This window comes from Somniosus microcephalus, unplaced genomic scaffold (assembly GCF_052327205.1).
Source record: "Somniosus microcephalus isolate GS21.2 unplaced genomic scaffold, FLI_Smic_1.0 unresolved_chr8, whole genome shotgun sequence".
Classification (NCBI taxonomy): domain Eukaryota; kingdom Metazoa; phylum Chordata; class Chondrichthyes; order Squaliformes; family Somniosidae; genus Somniosus; species Somniosus microcephalus.
Window position 1 is genome coordinate 17,684,544 of NW_028225186.1, and position 18,457 is coordinate 17,703,000.

At 47.5% G+C, this 18,457-nt stretch overlaps 1 protein-coding gene across 1 annotated transcript in view; it reads right to left on the bottom strand.

Moving 5' to 3' along the window:
* LOC147085603 (uncharacterized) overlaps positions 1–15,633 on the bottom strand; it is a gene marked incomplete at its 5' end in the record, with an annotated part of 38,478 nt that extends 22,845 nt beyond the window's left edge. Inside the window, 4 exons of the mRNA XM_085979150.1 lie at positions 6,498–6,642; positions 14,714–14,878; positions 14,971–15,047; positions 15,458–15,633. Of these exons, the coding sequence (XP_085835276.1) occupies positions 6,498–6,642; positions 14,714–14,878; positions 14,971–15,047; positions 15,458–15,633 (563 nt within the window). The remainder of the gene's footprint in view (positions 1–6,497; positions 6,643–14,713; positions 14,879–14,970; positions 15,048–15,457) is intronic.
* Between the last annotated feature and the right edge of the window lie 2,824 nt (positions 15,634–18,457).

The following is an 18,457-nucleotide window of genomic DNA, read 5'->3' on the forward strand; positions in this document are numbered from 1 at the left end:
GAGAGCAAATCATAGAAATGACAACAGAGAAGGTCATAGACTTAGGTAGCAGTGGGGGAATTAAAAAACAGAATGTGTCAGGAAGGGACAGACGGTATGGAGTAAAAAGTAAAGTACTAAAAAGGGAAAAAACAGAAACTAAGTGTTACAAAACATATTTGAAAGTTCTTTATCTGAATGCACGTAGCATTCGTAACAAAATGAATGAGTTAACGGCACAAATAATGACATATGGGTATGATCTTGTGGCCATTACAGAAACATGGCTGCAGGGTGACCATGACTGGGAATTAAACATACCAGGTTATTTAACAATCAGGAAGGACAGGCAGGAAGGGAGAGGAGGTGGGGTGGCTATGTTAATAAAGGAAGGAATCACTATAATACAGAGAAATGATATTGGGTCAAAGGAGCACGATAGTGAAACAGTTTGGGTGGAGGTAAGGAATAATAAGGGGAAAAAAACACTCGTGGGTGTAGTCTATAGGCCTCCGAACAGTTGCAACTCTGTTGGACGGAGTATTAATCAGGAAATAGTTGAGGCTTGTAATAAGGGAACAGCGATAATTATGGGGGATTTTAATTATCATATTAACTGGACAAATCAAATTGGGCAGAGCAGCCTTGAGGAAGAGTTCATTGAGTGTATTAGGGATGGGTTTCTTGAGCAGTATGTAACTGAACCGACCAGGGGGCAAGCAACCTTAGATTTGGTCCTGTGTCATGAGACAGGATTAATTAAAAATGTCCTAGTAAAGGATCCCCTTGGAATGAGTGACCATAACATGGTTGAGTTCCATATTCAATTAGAGGGTGAGAAGGTTGGATCTCAAACAAGCGTGCTGAGCTTGAATAAAGGAGACTATGAAGGTATGAGAGCGGAATTAATGAGAGTGGACTGGGAAAATAGATTAAAGGGTAAGACGGTACATGACCAGTGGTGTACATTTAAGGAGTTATTTTACAACTTCCAAAAAATATATATTCCACTGAGGAAAAAAGGGTGTAAAAGAAAAGATAGCCATCCGTGGCTAAGTAAAGTAATTAAGGATAGTATCCGACTAAAAACAAGGGCATATAAGGTAGCCAAATCTAGTGGGAGGATGGAAGATTGGGAAGTCTTTAAAAGACAGCAAAAAATAACAAAAAGATTGATTAAGAAAGGGAAGATAGATTATGAAAGTAAATTAGCAAAAAATATAAAAACAGACAGTAAAAGTTTCTATAGTTATATAAAAAGAAAAAGGGTGGCTAAAGTAAATGTTGGTCCCTTAGAGGATGAGACCGGGAAATTAATGGTGGGAAACATGGAGATGGCAAAAACACTGAACAATTATTTTGTATCAGTCTTTACAGTAGAGGACACTAAGAATATCCCAACACTGGACAAACAGGGGGCTCTAGGGGGGGAGGAACTAAATACAATTAAAATCACTAAGGAAGTGGTACTTGGTAAAATAATGGGACTCAAGGCGGATAAATCCCCTGGACCTGATGGCTTGCATCCCAGGGTCTTGAGGGAAGTAGCGGTAGGGATTGTGGATGCATTGGTAATAATTTTCCAAAACTCACTGGACTCAGCAAAGGTCCCGGCAGATTGGAAAACTGCTAACGTAACACCATTATTTAAAAAGGGTAGTAGGCAGAAGGCTGGAAACTATAGACCTGTTAGCCTAACATCTGTGGTTGGTAAAATGTTAGAGTCCATTATTAAGGAGACATAACGGGACATTTGGATAAACACAATTTAATAGGGCAAACTCAGCATGGTTTCATGAAGGGGAAGTCATGTTTAACAAATTTGCTTGAGTTTTTTGAGGAAGTAACATACAGGGTGGATAAAGGGGAACCAGTGGACGTAGTGTATTTAGACTTCCAAAAGGCATTTGACAAGGTGCCACACAAAAGATTATTGCTCAAGATAAAAAATCACGGGATTGGGGGTAATATTCTGGCATGGGTGGAGGATTGGCTCTCTAACAGAAAGCAGAGAGTTGGGATAAATGGTTCGTTCTCAGATTGGCAACCAGTAACTAGTGGTGTTCCGCAGGGGTCAGTGCTGGGTCCCCAACTCTTTACTATCTATATTAACGATTTGGAGGAGGGGACCGAGTGTAACATATCAAAGTTTGCAGATGATACAAAGATGGGATGGAAAGTAGTGAGTGAGGAGGACATAAAAAACCTGCAAAGGGACATAGACAGGCTAAGTAAGTGGGCAGAGATTTGGCAGATGGAATACAATACTGGAAAGTGTGAAGTTATGCACTTTGGCAGGAAAAATCACAGAGCAAGTTATTATCTTAATGGCAAGAAACTGGAAAGTACTGTAGTACAAAGGGATCTGGGGATCCTGGTGCACGAAACTCAAAAAGTTAGTATGCAGGTGCAGCAAGTGATCAAGAAGGCCAATGGAATGTTGGCTTTTATTGCTAGGGGGTTGGAATATAAAAACAGGGAGGTATTGCTGCAGTTGTACAAGGTATTGGTGAGGCCGCACCTGGAATACTGCATACAGTTTTGGTGTCCATACTTAAGAAAAGACATACTTGCTCTCGAGTCAGTACAAAGAAGGTTCACTCGGTTAATCCCGGGGATGAGGGGGTGGTCATATGAGGAGAGGTTGAGTAGATTGGGACTCTACTCATTGGAGTTCAGAATAATGAGAGGCGATCTTATTGAAACATATAAGATTGTGAAGGGGCTTGATCGGGTGGATGCGGTGAGGATGTTCCCAATGATGGGTGAAACTAGAACTAGGGGGCATAATCTTAAAATAAGGGGCTGCTCATTCAAAACTGAGATGAGGAGAAACTTCTTCACTCAGAGGGTGGTAGGTTTGTGGAATTTGCTGCCCCAGAAAGCTGTGGAAGCTACATCATTAAATAAATTTAAAACAGAAATAGATAGTTTCCTAGAAGTAAAGGGAATAAAGGGTTACGGGGAGCGGGCAGGAAATTGGACATGAGTCTGGGTTCGGAATGGTCATGGCCCTGTGGGTAGTGGAGCGGGCCCAGGGGCCGTGTAGCCTTGTTCTGCTCCTACTGTGTTCTAATTCTGTTAGATTTCAGGAGATGGTTTTATTCCTGTTCCTGGCTGGGGTGGAGATCGCCTTTACAGAAGGTAAGTACTGTAGAAAATATAGGGACAGAGTGATCTCCTGGAAGAATTTCGATCGCCTAGATGGGTCAGAGAGGAATTTCCCAGATTTTTTTCTCCCAAATTGGCCATTGGGTCTTTATCTGGTTTTTCGCCTCTCCCGGGAGATCACATGGGTTCGGGTGGATGCAGAGTGACAGAAGATTTGAGGTTAGGATCAGATCAGCCATGATCTTATTGAATGGTGGAGCAGGCTCGAGGGGCCGATTGGCCTACTCCTGCTCCTATTTCTTATGTTCTTATGTTCTTAGCCCGGGTATCCCCCTTTACTCTCAGTTCCCGTTCTATATCCTCTCTATCCCGGGTATCTCCCTTTACTCTCTGTCCCCGTTCTATATTCCCCTCTATCCCGGGTATCTCCGTTTACTCTCTATCCCCGTTCTATATTCCCCTCTATCCCGGATATCTCGCTTTACTCTCTGTCCCCGTTCTATATTCCCCTCTATCCCGGGTATCTCCCTTTACTCTCTGTCCCCGTTCTATATTCCCCTCTATCCCGCGTATCTCCCTTTACTCTCTGTCCCCGTTCTATATTCCACTCTATCCCGGGTATCTCCCTTTACTCTCTGTCCCCGTTCTATATTCCCCTCTATCCCGGGTATCTCCCTTTACTCTCTGTCCCCGTTCTAAATTCCCCTCTATCCCGGGTATCTCCCTTTACTCTCTGTCCCCGTTCTATATACCCCTCTATCCCGGGAATCTCCCTTTATGCTCTGTCCCCGTTCTATATTCCCCTCTATCCCGGGGATCTCCCTTTACTCTCTGTCCCCGTTCAATATTACCCTCTATCCAGGGTATCTCTCTTTACTCTCTGTCCCCGTTCTATATTCCCCTCTATCCCGGGTATCTCCCTTTACTCTCTGTCCACGATCTGTATTCCCCTCTATCCTGGGTATCTCCCTTTACTCTCTGTCCCCATTCTTTATTGCGCTCTATCCCAGGTATCGCCCTTTACTCTCTGTCCCCGTTCTATATTCCCCTCTAGCCCGGGTATCCCCCTTTACTCTCTGTCCCCGTTCTATATGCCCCTCTATCCCGGGTATCACCCTTTACTCTCTGTCCCCGTTCTATATTCCCCTCTATCCAGGGTATCTCCCTTTACTCTCTGTCCCCGTTCTATATCCCCCTCTATCCCGGGTATCACCCTTCACTCTCTGTCACCGTTCTATATTTCCCTCTATCCTGGGTATCTCCCTTTACTCTCTGTCCCCGTTCTATATTCCCCTCTATCCCGGGCATCTCCCTTTACTCTCTGCCCCCGTTCTATATTCCCCTCTATCCAGGGTATCTCCCTTTACTCTCTGTCCCCGTTCTATACTCCCCTCTATCCCCGGTATCACCCATTACTCTCTGTCCCCGTTCGATATCCCCCTCTATCCCAGGTATCACCCTTTACTCTCTGTCCACGTTCTATATTCCCCTCTATCCCGGGTATCTCCCTTTACTCTCTGTCCCCGTTCTATATTCCCCTCTATCCAGGATATCACCCTTTACTCTCTGTCCCTGTTCTATATTCCTCTCTATCCCGGGTATCTCCCTTTACTCTCTGTCCCCGTTCTATATTCCCCTCTATCCCGGGTGTCTCCCTTTACTCTCTGTCCCCGTTCCATATTGCCCTCTAACCCGGGTATCTCCCTTTACTCTCTGTCCCCGTTCTATATTCCCCTCTATCCCTGGTATCTCCCTTTACTCTCTATCCCCGTTCTATATTCCCTCTATCCCGGGTATCTCCCTTTACTCTCTATCCCCGTTCTTTATTCCCTCTATCCCGGGTATCTCCCTTTACTCTCTGTCTCCATTCTATGTTCCCTCTTTCCCGTGTATCTCACTTTACTCTATGTCCCCGTTCTATATTCCCCTCTATCCCGGGTATCACCCTTTACTCTCTGTCCCTGTTCTATATTCCTCACTGTCCCGGGTATCTCCCTTTACTCTCTGTCCCCGTTCTATATTCCTCTCTATCCCGGGTATCTCCCTTTACTCTCTGTCCCCGTTCTATATTCCCCTCTATCCCGGGTGTCTCCCTATACTCTCTGTCCCCGTTCTATATTACCCTCTCTCCCGGGTATCTCCCTTTGCTCTCTGTCCCCGTTCTATATTCCCCTCTATCCCGGGTATCTCCCTTTACTCTCTGTCCCCGTTCTATATTCCCCTCTATCGCTGGTATCACCCTTTACTCTCTGTCCCCGTTCTATACTCCCCTCTATCCCAGGTTTCACCCTTTACTCTCTGTCCACGTTCTATGTACCCCTATATCCCGGGTATCTCTCTTTACTCTCTGTCCCCATTCTTTATTCCGCTCTATCCCAGGTATCGCCCTTTACTCTCTGTCCCCGTATTATATTCCCCTCTATCCCGGGTATCACCCTTTACTCTCTGTCCCCATTCTATATTCCCCTCTATCCCGGGTATCTTCCTTTACTCTCTGTCCCCGTTCTATATTCCCCTCTATCCCGGGTATCTCCCTTTACTCACTGTCCCCGTTCTATATTCCCCTCTATCCCGTGTATCTCCCTTTACTCTCTGTCCCTGTTCAATATTCCCCTCTATCCCGGGTATCACCCTTTACTCTCTGACCCCGTTCTATATTCCCCTCTATCCCTGGTTTCTCCCGTTACTCTCTGTCCCCGTTCTATATTCCCCTCTATCCCGGGTATCTCTCTATACTCTCTGTCCCCGTTCTATATTCACCTCTATCCTGGGTATCTCCCTTTACTCTCTGTCCTCGTTCTATATTCCCCTCTATCCCGGATATCACCCTTTACTCTCTGTCCCCGTTCTATATTCCCCTCTATCCTGGGTATCTCCCTTTACTCTCTGTCTCCGTTCTATATTCCCCTCTATCCCGGGTATCTCCCTTTACTCTCTGTCACCATTCTATATTCCCCTCTATCCCGAGTATCACCTTTTACTCTCTGTACCCGTTCTATATTCCCCTCTATCCCGGGTATCTCCCTATACTCTCTGTACCCATTCTATATTCCCCTCTATCCCGGGTATCACCTTTAACTCTCTGTACCCGTTCTATATCCCTCTCTATCCCAGGTATCACCCTTTACTCCCTGTCCCCGTTCTATATTCCCCACTGTTCCAGGTATCTCCCTTTAATCCCTGTCCCGGTTCTATATTCTCCTCTATCCCGGGTATCTCCCTTTACTCCCTATTTCTCTCTGTAGAGTTCTGTTGTTCCCCTTTCCCTTTATCCACTCCCTGTTCCATTGTTCTGAATGATGATCCCGTTCTCCCTGTAGTTTTCGTTCCTACTCTCAAGCTTTGTTCGCTTTTGTATATTTAATTATCGATCATCTGTTCATCTGTAATTTCCCTCCTCACGTTACCTTTTAAATCTGTACCATCCGTAGGCAACATCCCAATCACACTTCACTCTGTCAGAGCACTGAGTCTCAATACAGCCCGTGCTCCTCCAGGGCTGCTCCAGGACTGTGTGCTTTTCACACGGGTCAGTGAATGAAGAGTCTGCGACTGAGTGACAGAAAGATGTTTAATATTAATATAAAGTACAGTCAATGCTACACAGCGGCTTGTTACACCCGAAACACCAATAACCCCAGTCTCACTCTCCGCTCTGGTAGAAAATACCCCAGATAAAAGCTGGAAACTTGCCTCCTTCTCTAAACCAGGTTTCTATCTGTCTCCCTGCCCAGCCTCCCCTATAACTGATTGCTCACAGACAGTCCTTCCTATTCTAGATTAACACTAACCTCTCATGTAACAGAATGCAGCAATAACCTCAGCTTCACTTCGTCCAATAGAAAAGCTGCACATTCAAAGCTGGAATTTAGCGAATCTGCAAAGCAGGCTTTGTTCTGTAGCTCTAAGAGTTGTGCTACATTTTACTTCTAGTAATACAGAGACGGAGGATGTCCGGCTGACTCTCACATTCTCCCTCCGTCCTCACAGACTGATCTCTCTGTTCTGCATTAACTGTTACGTCCCAGCTTCAGAACGCCTTTGCCCGAGTAAGTTTCAGGCTGCAGTCCCCGCGGGCACCTCCAAAATTTGGGAACCTTCTCCTGCACCTGCAGATTGAGCTTTTGAACAGAGTGCAGATGGTGTGGGACACTCGATGGTCAGTGAGAGATATCATGGGGTATCTTAGTCCGCAGGTGAATACTGATTGCATATGGTGAGGGACACTCGATGGTCAATGAGAGATATCATGGGGTATCTCAGTCCGCAGGAGAATACTGATTGAAGATGGCGAGGGACATTCGATGGTCAATGAGAGATATCACGGCGTAACTCATTCCCCAAGTGAACACTGAGTGCAGATGGTGAGGGACTCTCGATGGTCAGTGAGAGATATCACGGAGAATCTCAGTCCCCAGGTGAACACTGAGTGAAGATGGTGAGGGACACTCGCTGGTCAGTGAGAGATATCATGGGGTATCTCAGTAGCCAGGTGAACACTGAGTGCAGTTGGTGAGGGACACTCGATGGTCAGTGAAATATATCATGGGGTATCTCAGTCCCCAGGTGAACACTGAGTGCAGTTGGTGAGGGACACTCGATGGTCAGTGAGATATATCATGGGGTATCTCAGTCCCCAGATGAACACTGAGTGCAGATGGTGAGGGACTCTCGATGGTCAGTGAGGGATATCATGGGGTATCTCAGTCCCCAGGTGAACACTGAGTGCAGATGGTGAGGGACTCTCGATGATCAGTGAGAGATATCATGGGGTATTTTAGTCCCCAGGTGAACACTGAGTGCAGATGGTGAGGGACTCTCGATGGTCAGTGAGAGATATCATGGGGTATCTCAGTCCCCAGGTGAACACTGAGTGCAGATGGTGAGGGACTTTCGATGGTCAGTGAGAGATATCATGGGGTATCTCAGTCCCCAGGTGAACACTGAGTACAGATGGTGAGGGACTCTCGATGATCAGTGAGAGATATCATGGGGTATTTTAGTCCCCAGGTGAACACTGAGTGCAGATGGTGAGGGACTCTCGATGGTCAGTGAGAGATATCATGGGGTATCTCAGTCCTCAGGTGAACACTGAGTGCAGATGGTGAGGGACTCTCGATGGTCAGTGAGAGATATCATGGGGTATCTCAGTCCACATGAGAATACTGAGTGCAGATGGTGAGGGACACTCGATGGTCAGTGAGAGATATCATGGGGTATCTCAGTCCTCAGGTGAACACTGAGTGCAGATGGTGAGGGACTCTCGATGGTAAGTGAGAGATATCATGGTGTATCTCAGTCCACATGAGAATACTGAGTGCAGATGGTGAGGGACACTCGATGGTCAGTGAGAGATATCATGGGGTATCTCAGTCCCCAGGTGAACACTGAGTGCAGATGGTGATGGACACTCGATGGTCAGTGAGAGATATCAAGGGGTATCTCAGTCCCCAGGTGAACACTGAGTGCAGATGGTGAGGGACACTCGATGGTCAGTGAGAGATATCATGGGGTATCTCAGTCCCCAGGTGAACACTGAGTGCAGATGGTGATGGACACTCGATGGTCAGTGAGAGATATCATGGGGTATCTCAGTCCCCAGGTGAACACTGAGTGCCGATGGTGAGGGACTCTCGATGGTCAGTGAGAGATATCACGGGGTATCTCAGTCCCCAGGTGAATACTGAGTGCAGATGGTGAGGGACACACGATGGTCAGTTAGAGATACCATGGGGCATCTCAGTCCCCAGGTGAACACTGAGTGCAGATGGTGAGGGACTCTCGATGGTCAGTGAGAGATATCATGGGGTACCTCAGTCCCCAGGTGAACACTGAGTGCAGATGGTGAGGGACACTCGATGGTCAGTGAGAGATATCATAGGATATCTCGGGCCCCAGGTGAACACTGAGTGCAGAAGGTGAGGGACACTCGATGGTCAGTGAGAGATATCATAGGATATCTCGGGCCCCAGGTGAACACTGAGTGCAGATGGTGAGGGACACTCGATGGTCAGTGAGAGATATCATGGGGTATCTCATTCCCCATGTGAACACTGAGTGCAGATAGTGAGGGACTCTCGATGGTCAGTGAGAGATATCATGGTGTATCTCATTCCCCAGGTGAACACTGAGTGCATATAGTGAGGGACTCTCGATGGTCAATCAGAGATATCATGGGTTATCTCAGTCCCCAGGTGAACACTGAGTGCAGATAGTGAGGGACACTCGATGGTCAGTCAGAGATATCATAGGGTATCTCAGTCCTGGTGTGAAATTTGATTAAGTATAACTTTCGATTGTAATTCTTCATTGATAAGCTATATATATATTTGAATATATATTGGATATATTAATACTGAATATATTATAATTTGGAAGCTGAATATCAAATATATTTTAACTATATATTATACAAATTGTATGATATATATTCTGATTGAAACACTGAGTGTCATAGCATCATGGAATAGTACAGCACTGAAGCAGACCATTCGGCCCATCGAGTCTGCACCGGCTCTTTTGAAGGACAATCCATGTTATTCCCACTCCCCCGCTCTTTCCCCATTACCCAGCATTTATTCTCCTGCAATTATTTATCCAATTCCCTTTTGAAGACTACTATTGAATCTGCTTCCACCACCCTATCAGGCAGAGCTTTCCAAATTCTAACCACTCGTTGTGTAAAAAAGCTTTATCTCATGTCCCCTCTGGTTATTTCCCTAGTAACCTTAAACCTATGCCTTCTTGTTATCGACCCTTCAGCCAGTGGAAACAGTTTGGCTTTATTTTAACTATATAAACCTTTCATGATTCTGAACACCTCTATCAAATCTCCTCTTAGCATTCTTTGTTCTCAGGAGAACCAGCCAGCGCTTCCAGTCTATTTAAATTAGTCAAAATTAAAGACACTTCGTGAAATTATCTGAGATAAACAAATAATTAAACATCTCTACATGGCCCATGGTAACCAGCTGGCCTTTGCTGCTGTAATATAACTTGTCTTCAGCTGCCGACCATGAAGGGTTTGGGAGATTGGAACTGGGGAGTGTCTGAGCATGTTATGGTCAGTATTGGGGAATGGTCTGTGTTTACTGGAACTTTAATGGGCATAAAAACATAGGAAGTAGGAACAGGAGTGGACCATTCTGCCCCTCGAGCCTGCTCCTCAATAAGATCATGGCTGATCTTCTACCTCAACACCACCTTCCCGCCCTATCTCCATATCTCTTGTTTCCATTGCTGCCCAAATATCTATCAATCTCAGTCTTGAATATACTCATCAACTGAGGATCCACAATCCTCTGGTGTAGAGAATTCCAAAGATTTACAACCCTCAGAGTGAAGAGATTTCTCCTCATCACAGTCCTAAATGGTCGAGCCCTTAACCTGAGAATATGACCCCCAGCTTTATACTCTCCATCCAGGGTAAAGCAGCCTCTCATCATCTACCCTGTCAGGCCCTTTAAGAATGTCAATGAGAGCACCTCTCATTCTTCCAAACATTAGATAATATGGGCACATTCCACTTAATTTCTCCTCATTGGACAACACGATCTTCACCGGAATCAATCTAGAGAACATTTGTTACACCCCCTCAAAGGCAAGTATATCGTTCCTTAGATAAGGAGACCAAAACTGTGCGCGATACAGGTGTGGGCTCACCAAAGCCCTATATATTTGTTGCAAGACTTCCTTCCTCTTATACTCCAAACCGCTTGCAATAAAGGCTACCATCCCTTTCTAATTGCTTCCTGTACGTGCAGGTCAACTTTCATCAATTCATGTACAAGGGCCACCAAATCTCTCTGAATACCAACATTTATTAAACTCTCACCTTTCAAAAAAATGTGCTGTTTTTCTATTCTTCCTATCAAAGGGGATAATTTCACACTTACCCACAATCTACTCCATCTGCCACCTACTTGCTCAATCACTTAATCAGTCTATATCCCTTTGCAGCCTCCTTGCGTCCTCCTCACTGCTAAAATTAAGTTGAGAGGGGATGGGAAGATTAAAATAAGATTGGCAAAGAGTGAGCATGAGAGTAGAATGGCGGTTAACATATAAGGGAACTGAAAAATCTTCTACCAGGATGTAAAAATTAAGCGAGTGTAAGAGGCGGGGTGGTGTCTATTAGAGACAACGATGGTGATATATGCTTAGAGGCGCAGGGCAAGGCTAGAATACTCAATGAGTACTTTATATCGGTGTTCACTAAGGAGGTGGATGCTGACAGAATATCGGTAGAAGTGGAAACGGTAGAAGCATTGGAAGGGGTAAAAAATGTTAGACAGGGTGTACTAGAAAGCCTGGCCATACTTAGAGTGGACAAGTCGCTTGGTACAGATGGCTTGCATCCCAGGTTGCTAAGAGAATTGGGGGAAGATATTGCGGAAGGGCTTTGCATAATTTTCCAATCTTCCCTAGATGCGGGGCAGGTGCCCGAGGATTGAAATGTGGCAACGGTGACGCCATTGTTCAAGAAAAGGTGTTAGGATAATGTTAGTAATTAAGGCCAGTCAGTTTAACATCGTTGTTGTGTAAAGTTTTAGAAACAATAATCAAGGAAAAAGTTAACGGCACTTGGCAATGTTTAAGTGAATTAAGGAAAGCCAACACGGATTTGTAAAAAGCAGTTCCTGTTTGACTAATCTAATTTAATTTTATGAAATGTAACAGAGAGGTTTGATCAAGGGAATGAAATGAATGTTGTCTAAATGGATTTTCGGAAGGTGTTTGACTAAGCACCACATAGAAGGCTGGTTAACAAAATTGAGGCACATGGAATAGGTGGGTCAGTGCAACTTGTATTATAAGGAATTGGATTAAGGACAGAAAACTGTGAGTTGAGGTAAATGCCTGTTTTTCAGACTGGAGGATGGTAGGCAGTGCTGTTCCTCAAGAGTCAGTGCTGCGGCCACTGCTTTTTTATATATATAAATGACCTGGATACTGGAATACACAGTAGAATATCTAAATTTGTCGATGACACTAAATTTGGGGGTGTGGCAAACAGTGATGATGACACCTATCAACGGCAACAGGCCATAGAAAGGCTAACAGAATGGGCAGACACGTGGCAGATGGAATTTAATACAGAGAAGTGTGAGGTGAAGCCTGTTGGCAGAAGGAACAGGGAGAGGCAATATACACTTAATGTCACAGTTTTAAACAGCCTGCAGGGACAGAGGGACCTGGGAGTTAAAGTGCATAGGTCCCTGAAGGTAAGGACATATTGAGAGAGTGGTTAACAAAGCATATAGGATCTTGGGCTTCATAAATAGAGGTATTGAGTACAAAAGTATAGACGTTATGCGGAAGCTTAATAAAGCACTGTTTAGGCCACAACTGGAATAATGCATCCAGTTCTGGTCACCACAATTTAGAAAGGATATGAAGGCCCTTGAGAAGATGCAGAGGCGATTTACCAGAATAGTTCCGGGGATGGGGGATCTTAGCTGCAAGGACAGGTTGGAGAAGCTGGAATTATTTTCATTAGAGCAAAGGAAGTTGACTGGTGAGTTGACAGAGGTGAACAAGATTATGATGGGTTTGGATAGGCTATACGGGGAAAGGCTGTTCCCACTAGTTGATGGTACAAGGACTAGGAGACACAGATTTAAGATTTAGAGTTTTAGAGTCATAGAGTTTTACAGCACAGAAAGAGGCCCTTCGGCCCATCGTGTCTGCACCGCCAAGAGGGGCAAGAGATACGGGGGGGATGTGAGGAAAAGCTTTTTTACGCAGCGAGTGGTGAGGACCAGGATCTCGCTGCCAACGGAATTGTTGGAAGCGGAGACAGTCAAAGTTTTAAAGGGGAGACTGGATAGGCACTTGAGGGAAATAAACTTGCAGGGCTACAGGGATAGAGCGGGGTAATGGGAATAACTTGTTTGCTCTACAGAGAGCCGGCACGGACTCGATGTGCTGAAAGGTCTCCTTCTGAGCCGTTATGACTCAATGAATTACTTTCCCACTTTGTATCATCAACAAACATGGATACATTCCACTCAGCCCCCACATCTAAGTCATTGATATAGATTGTAAATAGCTGAGGCCCAAGCACTGATCCTTGAGGCACTCCACTAGTTACATGCAGCCATCCCGAAATTGTCCCATTTATCCCTACTTCACCAGATAGATTGCTGGGAGGAGAGTAACACACTCCCGTGTAAAGATTCCACTAAGCCTTCGCCAAGCAGACGCTTGGTGATTCTAGACATTCAATTTAAATACAGAGACCATCGCAGTCCCTTTACTGTCACAATGTTATTGGGTGAGCAGCAGTCAGCTTCTGGGATATTGATATCTGATCAGTGGCCTCACAGTGTCCCTTGTCCTGGTTACACAACCACTCTTCCAGTAAGTCCCCAACTGCAGTACTGTCTTGAGTTCTGACCACCGCATCTCAGGGAGGATCTATTGGCCATCACTCCACCTCAACCCCCGAGTACCTGGCCTTCATTACTCCCACTCGAATACTTGAGCTTCATTCCTACACAGTCCCCCGCACTGACTTCCTGACTTTCTCTCCCCAACTCTGATTTCCTGACCATCTCACCCCCTGTAGTTCTTGACCTGCGCCCCCGCCCCGAGTTACTGATATTTACCCCTCCGAGTTGTTGACCTTTGCCTCCCAGAGTTCCTGACATTTGCACCCACGAGTTCCTGAACTTTTACCGCCCCCGAGTCCTTATCTTTGCCCCCCGAGACCCTGATCTTTACCCACCCACCCACCGCCCCATGTTCCTGGTATTCGCCACCCTGAGATCCTGATCTTTGGATCCTGATTTCCTGACCTTACATTCCTGAGTTCCTGACCTTCCACCACCGCCCTGAGTTCCTGGCTTTCCCCCCCGCCCCAACGAGTTCCTGACCTTTCACCCCCAAGTGCCTGACCTTTCACTCCTCGCATTCCTGACCTTCACTCCCCCCGAATATTTGACCTCTCCCCCGAGTTCCTTCCTTTTACACCTCCGGCTGTTCCTGACTTTCCCCAACGAGTTCCTCACCTTCTCTCCCCCCAGATTCCTGTACTTTCCCCCCCCTGCGTGTGCCTGGCCTTTGCCCCTCGAGATCCTGAACTTTTCCCCCCACCATAATCCTGACCGTTGATCCCAACCCCGAGTTACTGACCTTTGCCACCCCCCCGAGCTCCTGAACTTTGCCCCCCACTGCGTTCCTGAATGTTGCCCCCTCTCCTATTATCCTGAACATTGACCCTCCTAATTTCGGACCTTTGCCCCCACACCAAGTTTCTGATTTCTGACCCCTGAGTTCCTGACCTTTCCCGCTCGATTTCCAGAAATTTGCTCCCAGAGCTTCAGAAATTTGCACCCCCCCATTTCCTGACCTTTGCCCCCCACAGGTTAGTGACCTTTACCCCACCACCAAGTTCCACATATTTGCCCCCCAAGATTCTGACCGTTGCCCCCCAGTGTTTCTGACATTTCCCCCGAATTGTGACCTTTCACCCCCCGAGTTCCTGACATTTCCCCCGAATTCCTGACATTTTTCCCCCGAGTTCCTGACCTTTTTCCCCCGAGTTCCTGAACTTTGCGCCCCCGAGTTCCTGATATTTTCACCCCCCGAGTTCCTGACCTTTGTCCCCCCCCCCATGTACCTGTGCAATAAGCAGCGTCCCACCCGAGTGTTGGCTTCAACTCATAAACGAAGTAACCGGTGCAGTTTTTGATCTTTATCTCCAGGGTCCCGTAGCGGCGATTTCCATCCTTGGTAAAACAAACTGTCCTCTCCACTTCTCCCTGTCCCACGGTGGGATGAGAACCTGAAATGTGGTTTATAAATATTGAATAATACAACCGACTGAACAGTGCTGGACAGTGAATGTAAATCTGAGATTATAAAGTCTGAAATTACCCTTTAACCAGCCCGGGGCGTGTGTGGAGCAGCGATGCTTTGGAACCCGAGTCTCGGGAATCTCCCATCCACCAGAACTGGAACAACAATCACAGAGTCAGACCCTGAACTGATGGCTCTTATTAACTGACACAACGACTGGGAACTGACTGACTGGGAAAGGTCACACCGTCTTTTTGCCCTTGAAGTTAGGGTTCGGGGTTAAATAGCTGTTTAGGGCTAAAGCAGGAGCTTGGAGATTAGTAACTGTTAATACTCAGACCCGTTCTACATTCCACTCTATCCTGGGTATCTCCCTTTAATCTCCCTCTTTCTCTCTGCAAACTGCAGTTTTTCTCCTTCCCCTGTATAAACTCCATGCCCCATTGTACTGACTGATGTTCTCGGTCTCCCTGCAGTACACATTCTTACTCGCAAGCTTTGCTGTATTTTGTACATTTACTCCTCGGTTATCGACGAGTTTATCTGTAATTTCCCCTCATGTTACCTTTTAAATCTGTACCACCCTTGGGTGAGATGCTCATCTGACTTCCAATTCTGATGACCGGTGCACTGAGTCTCAATACAATCCGTGCTCCTCCAAGTGTCCTCCAGGACTGTGTGATGTTCACATGGGTCAGTGAGTGCAGAGTCTGCGAAGGAGTGAGAGAAAGATGTTTCATGTTAATATAAAGTACAGTTAATATTACACAGCGGCTTGTTCCCCAGAATCACCAATAACCCCTGGTAGAAAATCCACCAAATGCAGGCTGGAAACTTTCGTCCCTCTCTAAACCAGGTTCCCACCTGTCTCGAACCCCAGCCTCCCCTCTAACTCACTGCTCACAGACAGTCCTCCCTATTCTAGACTAACAGTTGGTGCTCAGGTAACAGAATGCAGCAACAATCTCAGCTTCACTTCGTCCAATAGACAAGCTGCAAATTTAAAGCTGGAATTTAGCGATTCTGTAAACCTGGCTTCGTTCTGTGTCCCTGCAGGTTGTGCTCCATTTTACTTTGATTAACACAGATTCTCGGGATGTCCGGCTCACTCTCACCCTTCCCCTCCCTCCTCACAGACTGATCTCTATGTTGAACATTAACTGTTATTTCCCAGCTACAGAACGCCGTAAGCCCGGGAAAGTTTAAGGCTGCAGTTCACGCGGGCACCTGCAACATTTGGGACCCTCGTCCTCCTCCTGCAGATTGAGCTGTTGAACAGAGTGCAGATGGTGAGGGACAGTTGATGGTCAGTGTGAGATCTCATGGGTATCTCAGTCCTGGGGTGAAATTTGATTGAAAATAACTTTCTGTTGTTTGTTCTTCATTGATAAAACTAGAAACTTATATACTAGCTAGAGTGCCCGGCGGTGCCGAGGGTTTTTTGAGGGCAGGTTGTTATGAAAAAAGTACAAATAATTTTTATATATATACATGAGTTTGTCTGTCTGTGTGGGAAGGAGAGAGAGAGGCAAAGAGAGAGGGGGAAGGAGAGAGAGAGAAAGGGGGAAGGAGAGAGAGAGGGGGGAGGAGAGAGAGAGGGGTGGAGGAGAGGGAGGAGGAGAGAGGGAGGGGGGAGGAGAGAGAGAGGGGGAAGAGATGGGGTGAAGAGAGGGGGGGAGAGAAGAGAGGGGGGAGGAGAGAGTGTTGGGGTGGGAGGAGAGGGGGGGTGGGAGGAGAGAGAGGGGGGGTGGGAGGAGAGAGAGGGGGGTGGGAGGAGAGAGACTGATGGAGAGAGAGAGCGACTGAGGGGGGAGAGAGAGAGAGAGAGACGGGGAGAGGGAGAGATGGGGGAGAGAGAGAGACTGGGGAGATAGAGAGAGACTGAGGGGGGAGAGAGAGAGCGACTGAGGGGGGAGAGAGAGAGCGACTGAGTGGGAGAGAGAGAGACTGGGGAGAGAGAGAGACGGGGGAGAGAGAGTAGAGACATGGGGAGAGAGAGAGAATGGGGAGATAGATAGATAGAGAGAGAGAGAGACTGAGGGGCAGAGAGAGAGACGGGGGAAGGGAGAGAGAGACTGGGAAGAGAGAGAGAGACTGGGGAGAGAGAGAGAGAGAGAGAGCGAGAGAGAGACTTGGGGGGGAGAGGGAGAGACCGGGGTGGGGGGTGGGGGGGGAGAGAGAGAGAGACTGATGGGAGAGAGAGAGATGGGGAGAGAGAGAGAGAGTGAGAGACTTGGGGGGAGAGGCAGAGAGTGGATAGAGAGGGTGATAGTGGGGGAGAGAGAGAGAGAGAGAGAGACTGGGGGGAGAGGGAGAGAGTGGGGGAGAGAGAGAGAGAGACTGGGGCGAGAGAGACTGGGGGAGAGAGAGACTGGAGGGGAGAGAGAGAGAGACTGGGGAGAGAGAGAATGGGCGAGAGAGAGAGAGAGAGACTGGGGGGAGAGAGAGAGAGACTGAGGGGGGAGAGAGAGAGACTGAGGAGAGAGAGAGATGGGAGAGAGAGAGAGGAGAGAGACTGGGGAGAGAGGAGAGAGACCGGGGAGAGAGAGAGAGACTGGGGGAGAGAGACGGGGGAGAGAGAGACTGGGGGGGAGAGGGAGAGACTGGGGGAGAGGGAGAGAGACTGGGGAGATAGAGATAGAGAGAGGGACTGAGGGGAGAGAGAGAGAGCGACTCGGGGAGACAGAGAGACTGAGGGAGAGAGAGAGAGATGGGAGAGAGAGAGAGAGAGAGAGTAGAGAGACTGGGGGGAGAGAGAGGAGAGAGAGACTGGGGGAGGGAGAGGAGAGAGACTGGGGAGAGAGAGAGAGAGAGACTGGGGGAGAGAGAGAGAGACTGGGGAGAGAGAGATGGAGGAGAGAGAGACGGGGAATGGAGAGAGAGACTGGGGAGAGACAGAGAGAGAGACTGGGAGACAGAGAGAGAGAGATAGAGAGACGGGGAGCGAGAGAAAAATGGGGGGAGAGAGAGAGAGACTGGAGGAGGGAGAGACTGGAGGAGAGAGAGAGACTGGGAGAGAGAGACTGGAGGAGAGAGAGTCTGGAGGAGAGAGACTGGGAGACTGGGAGACTGGGGGAGAGAGAGAGACTGGGAGATAGAGAGAGAGAGAGAGAGACTGAGGGGGAGAGAGAGAGAGAGACGGGGAGAGAGAGAGAAACTGGGGGAGAGAGAGAGAGAGGGAGACTGGGGGAAGAGATAGAGGGATTGGGAGACAGAGAGAGAGAGACTGGGAGACAGAGAGAGAGATAAGGAGACGGGGAGAGAGAGAGAGATTGGGGGAGAGAGAGGGAGAGGGCTAGCAATTCGTTATCACCCCGTTTGGAGAGAGAAAGGGAGAGAGAGAGAGAGAGAGAGGGAAGGAGGGAGAGAGAGAGAGAGAGGGAAGGAGAGAGAGAGGGAAGGAGAGTGAGAGAGAGGGAAGGAGAGAGAGAGGGAATGGGAGAGAAACAGAGAGAGAGTGAAGGAGAGAGAAAGAGAGAGAGAGCGAGAGTGAGGGAAGGAGAGAGAGAGAGAGAGAGGGAACTAGAGAGAGAGGGAAGGAGAGAGAGGGAGAGAGGGAGAGAGG